We start from the raw sequence: 12700 nt of genomic DNA, 5'->3' as shown, positions 1-12700 counted from the left end.
GGCTCCACTGATGCCAACGATAAAACTCCCAGTGGCTGCAGTGGAGCTAGGATTTCACACTTGGATTAAGTGTAGGCTGCCACGTTTAGTACTTCATTGTGCAGTGTACCTGCCAAATGAGATATACTGCACCACAGGATAGCAAGTACATATGAACCTACCTGTGTAGCTCGGTTCGAAAAAATCAAAGCTTTAAAATATTTGAAAGAACACAGGTGCATTCATAAAAATATGTGCTGCATGCACAGCTACGATATGCACAGATTGGGCTTAAAGTTATAAAAAATATCCTATCCCTAGGAAACAAAATTAACCATGCTATACAGTATTGTTTCAGAGTCAAAACAAGGAGAGGTTTTTATCAAGATTACCTGCCATCTTCTGTGCTGTTGATTTGCAACTCATCTCCATCTTTCCTCCAGGATAATTTAAAACTTTGTTTCAAGTGTGAGTCATATTCAGACTGACATTTCAATAAAACTGAATGTGATTTCAACACTTGCGGGTTATCAGGAGTAACAACAAGTTTTGTAGCATCTGGTTGATCACAGAAAGATATTCTGATTAGCAATATACAGGTGATTGTACTACATTTTCACCAAGCAATTCAAATGCAGAAAATAATCATAGGAGCAATATACTGTAGTTTTTCTGCATACTAGTCAAATTAAGGAGGAATATTTTTGATTTGAGGTTGTGCTAACATTTAGTGTACTAGAGAAGCATTTTCCTTTGAGTTCAATTCATAGCAAAGAGGATCATACAGCCAATGAGGAGTTTATAGGAAAATATCACAGGTGAACATCCTAGCTAATGGTCTGCTAGAGTATGTGACAAAATAAATGAGAGAGAAAAACTTGACTATGATTTTTATGCCCAATCCTACTTCAAATAGACTTTGGCAATGACCCAGAGAAAATTACAAACTAATTAAAGTCAAGTGGGGAAAAAATATCACAATCAAGTTTATTATTTTAAAATCAGTCTGAATGAAGAAACAGAAGAATAAGTAATGGAAAGCAATTGGCTACATTGCCATACAGTGAAAAGTAGCTTTGTGAACATTTCATTGTTTGTTCCCATATTTATAGTCTCTCATTAATTTCTAAACAGTTGTGTCCAGCTGACAAGTAAAAAGAAGGGTTTTCGTTTTGTTTTGTTTTGTTCCCTAACTACAAAACCTGCAAAATCATCGTTGGCTCAGAGTCAAACTGCAGCTTTTCCTACTCATGCATCATTAGTCGTTCTTCAGGCTACACTAAACCCTCTGTAACATGTGCAACCCATAGACTTTAGATTATGTTCTCAACTGTATCTGTCCAACCCCATCCTCCATTTCAAGACACACACAAAACCCCCACAAAACCTGTGTTAAAATGGAGTTAAAGCTGAAAGTATACATCAGTAATTTAAAGGTAACACACATTACAGGAATGCTATAATTATCCCAAAACCCAAACATTACAAACCCAGCATATCCACTGAGTCTCTGGGCTGCTGAGAGGAAGCAAACCCTCCCCCTCCCCCCCCCTCCCCCGGTGCTCAGGCCAATATAGGAATATGGAAAAAACTCCTTCCCGGTCTCAAAAAGGCTGCTAGCATAATGCCCACAGCAAGACTCCAAAACCCAGATCCTACTCTAATCTGAGAGGGTAGAGGAGGTTATCACTCATGTTGTTGAAACTTGGCAGGTGCCCAGTGCAGGTACTCATGCACTAGGGGGGTCCAATCCCCTGAAAAATTGGAATTAGTGGTAGAGTTTGGAGATGACAACCCCTAAAGAAGTGGGGTGGAAGGTTCCTAATGGCTGGTATAGCAAGGGCCAATACCCATGCCCTCAACAATCAAAAAGGGGGATGACAGTGGGGTTGCAGCAATGCTGCTGGGACCAGGTTAATGGTGTGGAAGGGGATGGGATGAGGCCAGTCCTCCCCAAGATGGTATGGATTACAGAAGGAAGTCTGATCTGCACTGGACAAGTTATTGCCAGATGTGTTAATAAAGCTGTGACCTAGTTAAGCCACATTCCTTGTGCCTTGTCATTCTTATTGCAGTGCCCAGGACAATGTGAGGATCATCCATTCATGGGGGAAGGACCATGCACTATATATGCAAGAGTGCATACCTTGTCTTGATTCTTGCACATTCCTTGCATTAAACCTTGCATAGTTGTCCCTTGCATCATCCATACATGATGCTGCTTCTTTTGCTGGACTGGGTCCTTCTGAATCAAGTATTGTCCATAAACCATGTGATAATTTTTGAAGCAATTACAAGAAGCAGAATATACCTCTGTTTTGGAATACATTTTCTCTAAAGACTTAACATGTTTCAAAGATGTGTCTATTCATAAAATGAGAAGTTACCTCTGATACCCAGATTGGCAGTGATTGCACTTTTTCCAACCAAATTTGTCACCCAACAAGTGTACGACCCAGAATCTTCTTTCTTTGTCTCTCTGATCTCCAAGGTGCCATTTTCATATACAGTGTACCGCAGACCTTCAAGTGGCATTGTGCTGTCATCCCTCATCCTAACAGTATAATAATGGTTACCAATTATTTTCAAGAGTCTTGGAACCAGGCTTTCAAACCAGGAGGAATTTAGGTTTAGTGATTATTGCAAAGGAATAACATGAAGATTTCTGGATTCTGTTCCCAGCTACGTCACTGAGTGACTGAATATCTCTGAGCAAGTCATGTTAGCTGGACCATGTCTCAGTTTACCAGCCTATTGGATATTACAATACCTTCCTCAAACAGATGTTGTGGGGTTTTATTAATCTTCGTACAGCACCGTGCCTTGAGATCCTTGGATAAAAAGCTTAAGTCCACCATACTGATATTATCTTATTCATTATTAAATTTAACTCAAACATGATGACTGAAAAGTTTCAATGTGTTTGTACAGCTAAACAACATGTTCAATATAAAACCAGCGATTTAAAACAAGCAGCAGGCAAACAGTTATCAATGGCTTACCAAATAATGACAGCGGGAGGTGAAGCAAAAACTTGACAGTGCAAGAAAGCATTGAAACCAACAACTGTGGCATAATCTTCACTGTCTGAGGTTAGCACTAATGGAGCAATATCTGCAAAACAGAATGTAAATCAGCTGTGTTATGCTTTGGCGTGAGAATCAAACATGTTATTTCTCAGATCCGCTTTCCAATGCCCTCCCCACCACTAGCACCACAATGAGTTCAAGTAACTGGGCTGGTGCAAGAGGGAACTGCACAACAGGGAATCATTCCATCTCTGGAGCCTCCAGCTGTTCTACCACTGCTCAGTGCAACTGCAGCTCAGATGCTTCGACAGCTGCTGCCACCAGCTCATAAGGATCAATGGCTGGTGTATCTACTTAATGAGGAATTCACTGTCATACTCTCTCTCTTAATACCATGCTTCTTCTCTGGAGCTAGTCCCTGGCTTCCCTCTCAAGCACCACTGTGTAAACGCAACAGGAAACCTTGTTGTGAAAGACAACAGGAGGTTGGTTCTATGAAATGCCGGGGCTGTAGGGCCTAGGACATGCTCCAGAAATGGGGAAACTACATTGGTTCTGCTGCCGATGGGGACTGCTTCCACTAAGTCAATTCCCAGCATTATGATTTGTTTCTTAAACGAACAAATTGGTAATAAAAACTGAAATTCCAGATTAATGATCTGTGTAATAATATAATTGTACAGTTAAGGGCACAATCCCGGTTCCACACCATCGGTCTCAACTCAACTATCCGTTATTGTTTTATTTAATAGAAGTCTTTGAGCGAGGCACAATTCTTAAAATAGAGTATACACACGAGTCATTTTGTGTTTACCCTAAACATATAATATAGTGCACGTGATGCAAGGCTCTTTGAATCAGATTACACAATAAATAGCATCTCTTCAAATTTTGGACCAATGCAAAGTTACAATGAACTTGTTAGAATCCTGAGATTAATGATGAAAGCCATAGAACAACTGCCAGCTTTGGTAAGCATTAACAACTGTGGGCCTAATTGTAAAAACTTTTACTCCCATGATTTAGCCTCAAGCAGTGATGGGTGAGCAGGATTGGGTCCCTTGGCAACAGCATCCTTTCCATAAATAATCTAATGTTGTGGAGTACTTACTTAAAACATTCACATTGGCAGTGGCAAGGATGGTGCCATGCTTGTTAGTTGCCTCACACTGATACACTGCGCTGTCCTGCAGTTGTAGGTTGGTAATGCTGATCTCCCCGGCAGAGACTCTGCCCCTATAGGTCCTTTCTGAAAGGAATCAAAGCATGTCAGTAGGATGAGGAATGAGCATTACTTTGAGTTCACAGAGCATCTCTGAACTGCTTCCATTTCAGATGCAAGCCAAAAGGGCAAGTTGCATATTCAGTATTAGGCTAACAGTTCCCCAACCACCAGAAAGCTGCTCTAAAGCATTGCACATGTCATCATTCCCAGTGAGAAAGAGAAGTGGATAGCTTGGCTTTCAGTAAAATGTTTATCTACATTTGACCTATGACAGAAATAGCATGGTTTATATTTCGTATATGTTTGTGCAGATTTCCAGAAGCACCTAAGGCATCCGACTACCCAGTTCTCATTAAAAAGAATGTCCAAATCACCTACAAAACTTTGAATTTCAGCCATACTATATGTTCTTTACACCTATATACAGTATGATGGGATAGACCGGGGATCGGCAACATCTGGCACACGGCCCATCAGGGAAATCTGCTGGCGGGCCAGGACGGTTTGTTTACCTGCAGCATCTCAGGTTTGGCCAATCGCAGCTCCCAGTGGCCGCAGTTCGCCGTTCCAGGCCAATGGGGGCTGTGGGAAGTGGCGTGGGCCGAGGGACATGCTGGCCACCCTTCCCGCAGCCCCCATTGGCCTGGAACGGCAAACTGCAGCCACTGGGAGCTGCGATCGGCCAAACCTGAGACGCTGCAGGTAAACAATCCGTCCTGGCCCACCAGCGGATTTACCTGACAGGCCGCGCGCCAAAGGTTGCCGATCCCTGGGATAGACAGTGTCCTGGGTAACTTGGAGTGAGAATGGAGGGGCCATGCTGCAGATTGGGTCCCTGGGAGGAATTCTGATTTTCTCAGCTAGAATTCATTAGAGGGGTTCAGCGTACAGCCGGATGTGCTGGCTGGTTCAGGTGTGTTTGTGGCAGAGAGAGATAGAGAGACAGACGGACATGGCCTAGCCCTTCCCTACCCTTATTCAAGCAGATAGTGCCAGGGGAGGAACAAGAAGGGAGCAGGGCCTTTACTCTTCAGCCATTTTGTGGCTTATCTCTGTGCTAGTCAAGAATCCTAGCGGGGCCCTAGTATTGTAAGATTCTGATCCATGTTCCTAAAGATGAGAAACATACACTGACTGGCCATAGGCTTTAAATTACACTTGTAGCTTCCATATTATTGTTACTTTAATTCTACTCCCTTCATTATCACCATGAAGTATTCACTTTGGCTAAACCAGACAAATCCACTATCATATGATGCATTTGGAGTTATGCACCAACTTTTGTGCTGGGAGTATAGTATATGCTAATCTTGTCCAGCTGAGTATAACCCACACGCCTTCTGGGGGTGGTGTTCTGTCCCATCTAATGGCACCGAGACCACTCAGAGAGAGAGTTAAATGAGTCTGTTCTACAGCCTTAGCTAACAACCAGTTGGCTTTTAGCTCATGCGGTAGAGGCTCATGCACTAAGCTCTAGAGGTCCCCGGTTTGATCCCGCCCGCCAACGACTGGGGTCTGTCGGCATTACAAGTGGGGGCTCATCCAGGATTTCAACTGGGAAGACTCTGAAGCTCGGGACGTGCTTCCTCAGCTAGGGGAAGTATGTAACCCACACACCTTCTAGGTGTGGTGTCTGTTCCATCTAGTGGCACCAGGACCACTTAGAGCCTGCTCTACAGCCTTAGCTAACCGCCAGTTGGCTTTTGGCTTATGCACTAAGCTCCAGAAGTCCCCAGTTCGATCCCACCCACCGACAACCAGCATCTGTCAGTGTAACATGAGCACACTATTTTGTATCCTGTACTTACTATCAATAGGCATCCCATTACGTTTCCACTTTATAGTTGGCTCAGGCTTGCCAGTAGCTTCACACAATAGCAAAGCAGTTGACTCTATGCTGTAAACGTCACTTGTGGGTTTCTTTATCCACTGAGGAGGTTCTGTTAAGAACAAAAATAACATATCAGCAGACATTACAACTAGTAGGAATAAAAGTTCATGACGATGCTGCTAACACTAATGGCTTCCAGTAGATGGCACACTCTATCAACTATTGCAGAGCAGGTTCTCTCTTAAAGGATAAATATATTCTCTTATTTTATTTTGATTTATAAAATCATTCTACCAGAGAAATTAAAATAATATATACACCATTCTCCTCTGTTTAGATGGTGTTTGTCGAAATTAAATGCCAAGGAGAGGCTGTGGGAAGTGGACAGTGTTTGAATGAAAATGCCCAGCTGTAAGTGCAAAGCTAAATGTCTGGGGACAGGAAGGCTGGTGAAAATGGCAATGTTGCTTGGTTTGATATTTTCAGAAACACCCTCAATATGAAACTCTTAACAACGGACGTGTAACATAACCAATGTAACCAAAATGCAAATATCTATTCAACCCAAATCCTCCCCTTGGATGTGACTGTGTGGCTTCCATTGACTTCAATGGGACCTGGATATAGGTCTGTGATGGAAGAACCTGAAGTGTTGAGAATATTTTGGTGACTCAGGGAATGCAGAGGCTGCATCGAAGCTTCTCTCTTTGCATGGGCCAGAGAGGTTTCCTGTGGTTTCTGACACCTTTGCATCATCCTCACAATAGTCAGACAACTGGGATCCCAGGGGCCTGATCCAAAGATCACTGAAGTAAATGGGAGTCTTTCTATTGACTTCTATCGGCTTTGAAACAGGCCCTAAATGTTCAAGATAGAGCAGTCACCACTCAAAAGTCAACAGTGCTAAAAGTTGCCCACATGGTGGTGCCAGAGATGCAGTGCTGCACTGCCATATTTCCTTGTTCTTAGAACAGGAAGTAAATACTATGTTTATGTTAATAAGGAGAATTGAGTGTGTAGTGTTTGTTTTGGTAGGGTTTTCCTTTTATTTCTTAAATATGTAAACACTGCTATGTGTTCACATTAGAGAAGATCAAAGCAGCATGTCTTGCACCTGGAGCAGAAGGTGGGGAGATCCTTGGTTCTTATGGGAGTTTGTTCCACAGTATGGAATCAGTCAAAGCTCTGTCTCTTGCATAGACCAGCTGTACCTTTGTGGTAGAAAGTTCCATTGTGACTGAGAAGTGAAGTTGTTAACCACAGTCCTCCATCCTGGAGCTTTAGGCAATATTTTAGATCTTCTGGGCCCAGGTCATTAAGGGACTTGAAGATAAGGACCAAGACAGAAATGAGATGGTGACAATACTCTAATACAAAGGTTCCCAAAATGTACTCCAAGATCACTGGTTCTCGATGGAGAACTGCTGATAATCCAAAAGAGGCTGCCTGCCACATGGTGCTAGCTCCTTGTGTCCAGTTGCTCAGCTGAATTAAAGGAGAGCTAAAAATACACAGCCTAAGTACTTTCCTAATGTTTTTCAAATAAGATGATGCTAGAGTTGCCTCTTCGATGTTATGTAATTGTGAGTCTATAGGTGTCCATTAGAAAATCTCAGTGTTAAAATGTAGTCTACACCATGAAGACACTAGAGAAGCCCTACTCTATTAGGAAGAGGCGCTGTGCTGCCTATTAATATATCAAATGCAATGGATGCGGCATCAAAATATGAACATGTACCACTTGCATTTGCAAAATCCCACATTTATGCCATCAAGTTGCTGATTTGTGTGAGCAAGATGAGTAAAGGCAGCCACCTCCATGGGCAATTCATCCTTTTTAAAAGGGCTGCGAATATGGGGGTCGTGATTACAATTGGCATGTTTTTTTTAAATGATGCCCCTAGTTATTATATTATTATTATTTACTATTATTCTGAGAATAAAGACTAGACACCCCAACCAAGATCAGGGTTATGATGTTAGGCATTGTGCTAGTTAAAAGCTTCAGGGGTTATAAGCATTTTAAATTTGGGGGGATTATATTTAATAAATAAAAGTGTTTGAAATCATGACAAGTTGTTGTTGTTTTTTAAAAAAAGAACCTCACTCTGCTCAAACAGAAACAACAGGCTTTTTCTGTCCCCGTTCCAATGTTCCAGGCTACATCACTTTTCAAAAAGAGAGATTAAAACGTTCAAGCAGTCAAACAATTTGACAATTTTTCATATGCTTTGTCATAATTGTCTAAATCTTGGCCCTCAAACTATTATAGGATTAGTAAAGAGGCTGCATGCAAATGCCATTGCTTGAGAATGCTGGTATGAAGATGGGTTTTGTTTTGACATGCAAGAGGAACTGCAGGTATGACACAATGTGGAAATGAGAGCTAGATCCTGATTTATACTCTAGCAATAGGAGAGTGAATGGGCAGAGGAGCAGTGCCAGTTAATAGTATGGAGAGTAATTTTTCTTACTTGTTTAATTTTCTCCCCCTATGCACAGTCTTAGAGGAAAATCTGTCACATCCTCAGATGCTATAAAGTGGCGTAACTCCACCAAAGCCAATAGAACTACAGTCATTTACACCAGCTGAGGATCTGACCCCGTCATGTGCCCAGAGAGAGAATGGGACTGAATAGGTGGCTCGGTGATGGATGTTAGTGACATTTACTGGTTTGAAACTCTAGAAAAGGATAATATTTGGGCTCAGTTGTGCCTAACGTGTTGCATGGGAGGAGACTCCTAATAGATCAAAATCCTATTAGTGACATCAACAGAAAATAGTTATATGCAGGGGAGAGGGGTTTAATAGCTCTCATAAAAAAGCATTCTTTCCATGGCAATAGTGGTTTTAGGTTTTTGGGGACTTGCTGGTTAACAAACAGAAACAATAATTCATCACAACGCTTTTCTCCCTGTGGTCAACATACTGAACAACTTAATTCATGTTATTTCCCTTGTATTTTACTATTTGAAGCTCCTGCAATTGAGAAAACCATGACCAGATTGTTAAAATATTCAGCTACTGTAGAGACATTCCGTCCCATCTGGAATGATTTCTAAGAGTCAGCAACTTCCATGACAGGAGCATTTGAAACCTCTCCAGGTCGTAGTGTCCCATTCCTCCCCACTTTCAGGAAGAGAAATAAATATTATGCAAAACAGGGTTGTGTCAAATGACAGTCACATCATGTGACAAAATGCTGTGTAGATACCTGAAAGGCTGTTCTTCCTCTCTGGTTGCCTGCCTATGGAGAAGTGAGGAGAGATGGGGAAGTGAAGATTAAAATCAAGCAGCTGGCAGATGTGGATGGCTTAATAGCGTAGGAGCACATTTCTCTCAGCAAAATGGAGTCTCTTTTTTACTCACGGCAAGTGAAAAATGTTTTCGCCGAGTCTTTCAATTATGTTTCAGTGTCTTCCTTCCAGAGCTATTTTGGGTGTCTTACCCCAAACAGCAGCCACATTAGCACAGCTGATAGTAACATTACCAAATGATAATATCACTAAATGTTGTACTCTGCTCTGTGAGGGGAACTGAGAGTCCTGTTGTGTGCCTGGACACAGCAATACGGGGGAGTGAGGAGTCATCACACACTCCTGCATGGGCTACCCACATCCCTGGAGCTGTCATAGTGATGGAAGGAGGAAGAGCAACTGCCAGCAGGCTGATAGTCCCTCTCTGAGCAGGCGGTGGGTGAGTGGGTCCCCCAATGCACACATGGAGCAATAACCTGCTACTGAAAGGGGGATGGTGAACATCCCTGTGCTCTGGAGCAATGGGAAGCAGAAATCACATTGTGACTTTCACACTCTGTTGCTACTCTGTTCCTGAAGCAGCAAAGTTACATACTACCCGGTCCTGGGGCTGGATTGCCCTATTAACTCTGAAGAAGAGGCATTTATCTGCAAACTCATTCTGTTACTCATCCTCTGTGTAACTACGGGGCAACGCTTTTCTATACTTTATTTTGACCCTAGATTGTTTCTCACTTTTGATTTACAATGGAAATGTTTTGCATTGTTACCTAACCCACTCAGTTTGCATGATGCCTATTGTAAGATACTATATTGGCTGGTTTTATCACTCAGTTTCGCCTTCGCCAAAAAATAAATAAACAAATAAACAAACAAACAATGGATAGGAAAATGCACACATCAGTGCAAGCTCCATTGATTTCAAAAGAGTTACCGTGGAGTAACTAAGGGTAGGTCTACACTACCCGGTAGTTTGGCGGCAAGCAAATCAAACTTCTGGGTTCGACTTATCGCGTCTTGTCTGGATGAGATAAGTCGAACCCAGAAGTGCTCGCCGTCGACTGCGGTACTCCAGCTCGGCGAGAGGAGTACCGCGAAGTCGACGGGGGAGCCTGCCTGCCGCGTCTGGACCGAGGTAAGTTCGAACTAAGGTACTTCGAACTTCAGCTACGTTATTCACGTAGCTGAAGTTGCGTACCTTAGTTCGAATTGGGGGGTTAGTGTAGACCAGGCCTAAGTTACTATGTTATGCTATGTGCTATGTTATGCTATTATGCGATATGATACAAGTCACTATTTTAAGACTGAACCTCTTCCATGATGCCTACGAAGCTAGCTGCCAATGGCTAGGTATGCGGTGAGCTGAGACTTCTGTTTATTGTGTGATAGTTTGCTCCATTAACTTGTGCTCCACCCGCCACCGTTTGTTTGTCTCATCCAAATGGTACATCTTGTCATAGCAATAGACTAAAAGCTAAACTGGGTATAGGGAACTTCAAAGGAGCCACAAGCCTCTAGTTCTTGGTTTGTAGTGGACATGTCAGTTCCTGAGCTTCCTGACTTTTTCCTGGTTATACTCCGTGCATTACACAGTGGTGCCCTAATTCCTGATGTGTGTACCTAGGTGCTATCATCATATTATTATTTGCCTCGCAAAAGCAAAGAAAGGCATTGTGCTTTATTATTAATTATGTTTTTTTAAGAGTTGACAGTGTCCTTGGCCTAGGGAGTTTACCACCTAAGTAAATCCAGAAAATACACTGGGAGACTTCAAATGTGATGCTCATGTAAAATGATTCACATGGGCAGGAAGGGGAGTGTTGCTATTCATGGGGACAGAACCCCAGACATGTTGGTCTAAAAGCATGAACCTCTATGGCCTGCACAGAAAGAACCAGGTCTCTTAACCAAAGGCTGAAACAGACCCATAAAAACCTTCATGTGGTTCAGCCACCTCAGGTCAACAGAGCCATCCAGAGTCAGCAAGGGTGACACTCATAGAGCAATTTTTCAACAATGTATTATTTTAGTGAAGGGCTGGAGACAGCAATTTGGGATAGCATCTTCCTGGCAGGCGCTGGCCTCGCTAGCCTTTGTGGAAGCAGAGATACAGTTTGCAGATCTAAAGTTAGATAAGCCCCCGGGCTAACGTACACAGATAGTACAGGAGTAACGATAACATTAATGAGTGAGGATGTCAATAACTGCTGGAAGGCAAATTAGTAGGGGTTAGAAAACAGAGCAAGTGGGGAAAAGTAAGTAGATGGTGAGTTCCCTAGCTCCTGCAGTCAGAGTTATAGTCACTTAAATTGTCCTGTTATGTTAACTTTGTTAGTATTTTATTAATATTACAAGTTGTGAAGGTTTGTCTGGCTAAGTGTGCATGATCATGTCACCTTTGGCTACTTCTACCAGCTAATGAAGTTACTCCTTCATGCCTGTGCTTTTGACGCTGAAGATCATGGACACTCCATCCCTTTTGATGACCCAAGGTAAGTTCATTTAGGGATGAGAATGTCACAGGGAAGTGCTCTAGTGAAAATCAGTGATGGCAGGAAAAAAAGTAGGCATGGGTGAGGGATTAAAAGAAGAATAGTGTCACTAGTTGCACTGGAGAGGAAGGAGTGGTTCCAGATGTGTGGGGTAGCGTGACAGTAGAATTTGGGTTCTGAAGAAGATGAGGTCAAGGGATCATAAAGATAAGCAAAATCAGCAGAGTAAAAAATGAGCACTTGAGTGTACCACAGTGGCTGAAATATAGGTAGCAGCAGAGTCCTGCAAGTGAGGCTGAGAAGTTTCACTACAATGTGGAAGGAGCCGGAGAAAAGATCAGAGTCCTGTGGTAGGAAATGAAGCAGATTGTTCAGCTGTGATATTTTGAGAAACCTGGAGGGGAGCGAGGCAAGAAAACTGCAGTAATCTAGCTAAGACATCACTGACACCTTTCAAATGGTGGCAAATATAATTAAAAACACAGAGATTACTCTTTGTGACTATGTTATGTTCCCATTATTGAGGCCAGGATTGTTTCTCCTAATTTCTCCTTTCTATGCAAGATGCTTTGGATTTATCAGACAGACTTTACTCTACAGATTAGGAGTTATGTTTGAATAAAGCGTGCAAGATCCAGTCAAAGTTACTATATTTCCCACATTAAAAAAGTAAGTAAATTAAACCTCTGATAGTTTCATAGATTTTAAGGCCAAAAGTGAACATTAGATTGCCTAGCCTGAGTTCTGCATAACACATGCCAGAATTTAATCCAATAACCTGTGCTTGACTAAAGCATATCTCTATAGTTTAGATGACTGTTTTTGAATATATTACCATTTTTACTTCCCATGCTACAAAATCTTCATGGTTTGTGAAAAAAATAAT

At 42.2% G+C, this 12700-nt stretch overlaps 1 protein-coding gene across 29 annotated transcripts in view; it reads right to left on the bottom strand.

Annotated features, from left to right (window-relative positions):
- The window catches only part of CHL1 (cell adhesion molecule L1 like), a 193152-nt gene that overhangs the window by 36722 nt on the left and 143730 nt on the right, over positions 1–12700 (bottom strand). For 15 of the 29 annotated variants that reach the window (XR_508267.4, XR_010589021.1, XR_010589019.1 and 12 more), the window contains 6 exons: positions 9280–9312; positions 6042–6173; positions 4120–4257; positions 2982–3093; positions 2367–2533; positions 372–537 (listed from right to left, as the gene is read on the bottom strand). Coding sequence is in view for 25 of the 29 variants with exons in the window: in XM_008164340.4 (XP_008162562.2) it covers positions 372–537; positions 2367–2533; positions 2982–3093; positions 4120–4257; positions 6042–6173; positions 9280–9312 (748 nt within the window). In the remaining 4 variants the exon portion in view is untranslated. The remainder of the gene's footprint in view (positions 1–371; positions 538–2366; positions 2534–2981; positions 3094–4119; positions 4258–6041; positions 6174–9279; positions 9313–12700) is intronic. The other 14 variants (XR_010589020.1, XM_065550795.1, XM_065550799.1 and 11 more) reach the window with 1 other exon arrangement.

This window comes from Chrysemys picta, chromosome 7, assembly GCF_011386835.1.
Source record: "Chrysemys picta bellii isolate R12L10 chromosome 7, ASM1138683v2, whole genome shotgun sequence".
NCBI lineage: Eukaryota > Metazoa > Chordata > Testudines > Emydidae > Chrysemys > Chrysemys picta.
This window is presented reverse-complemented; position numbering and strand designations above follow the sequence as displayed.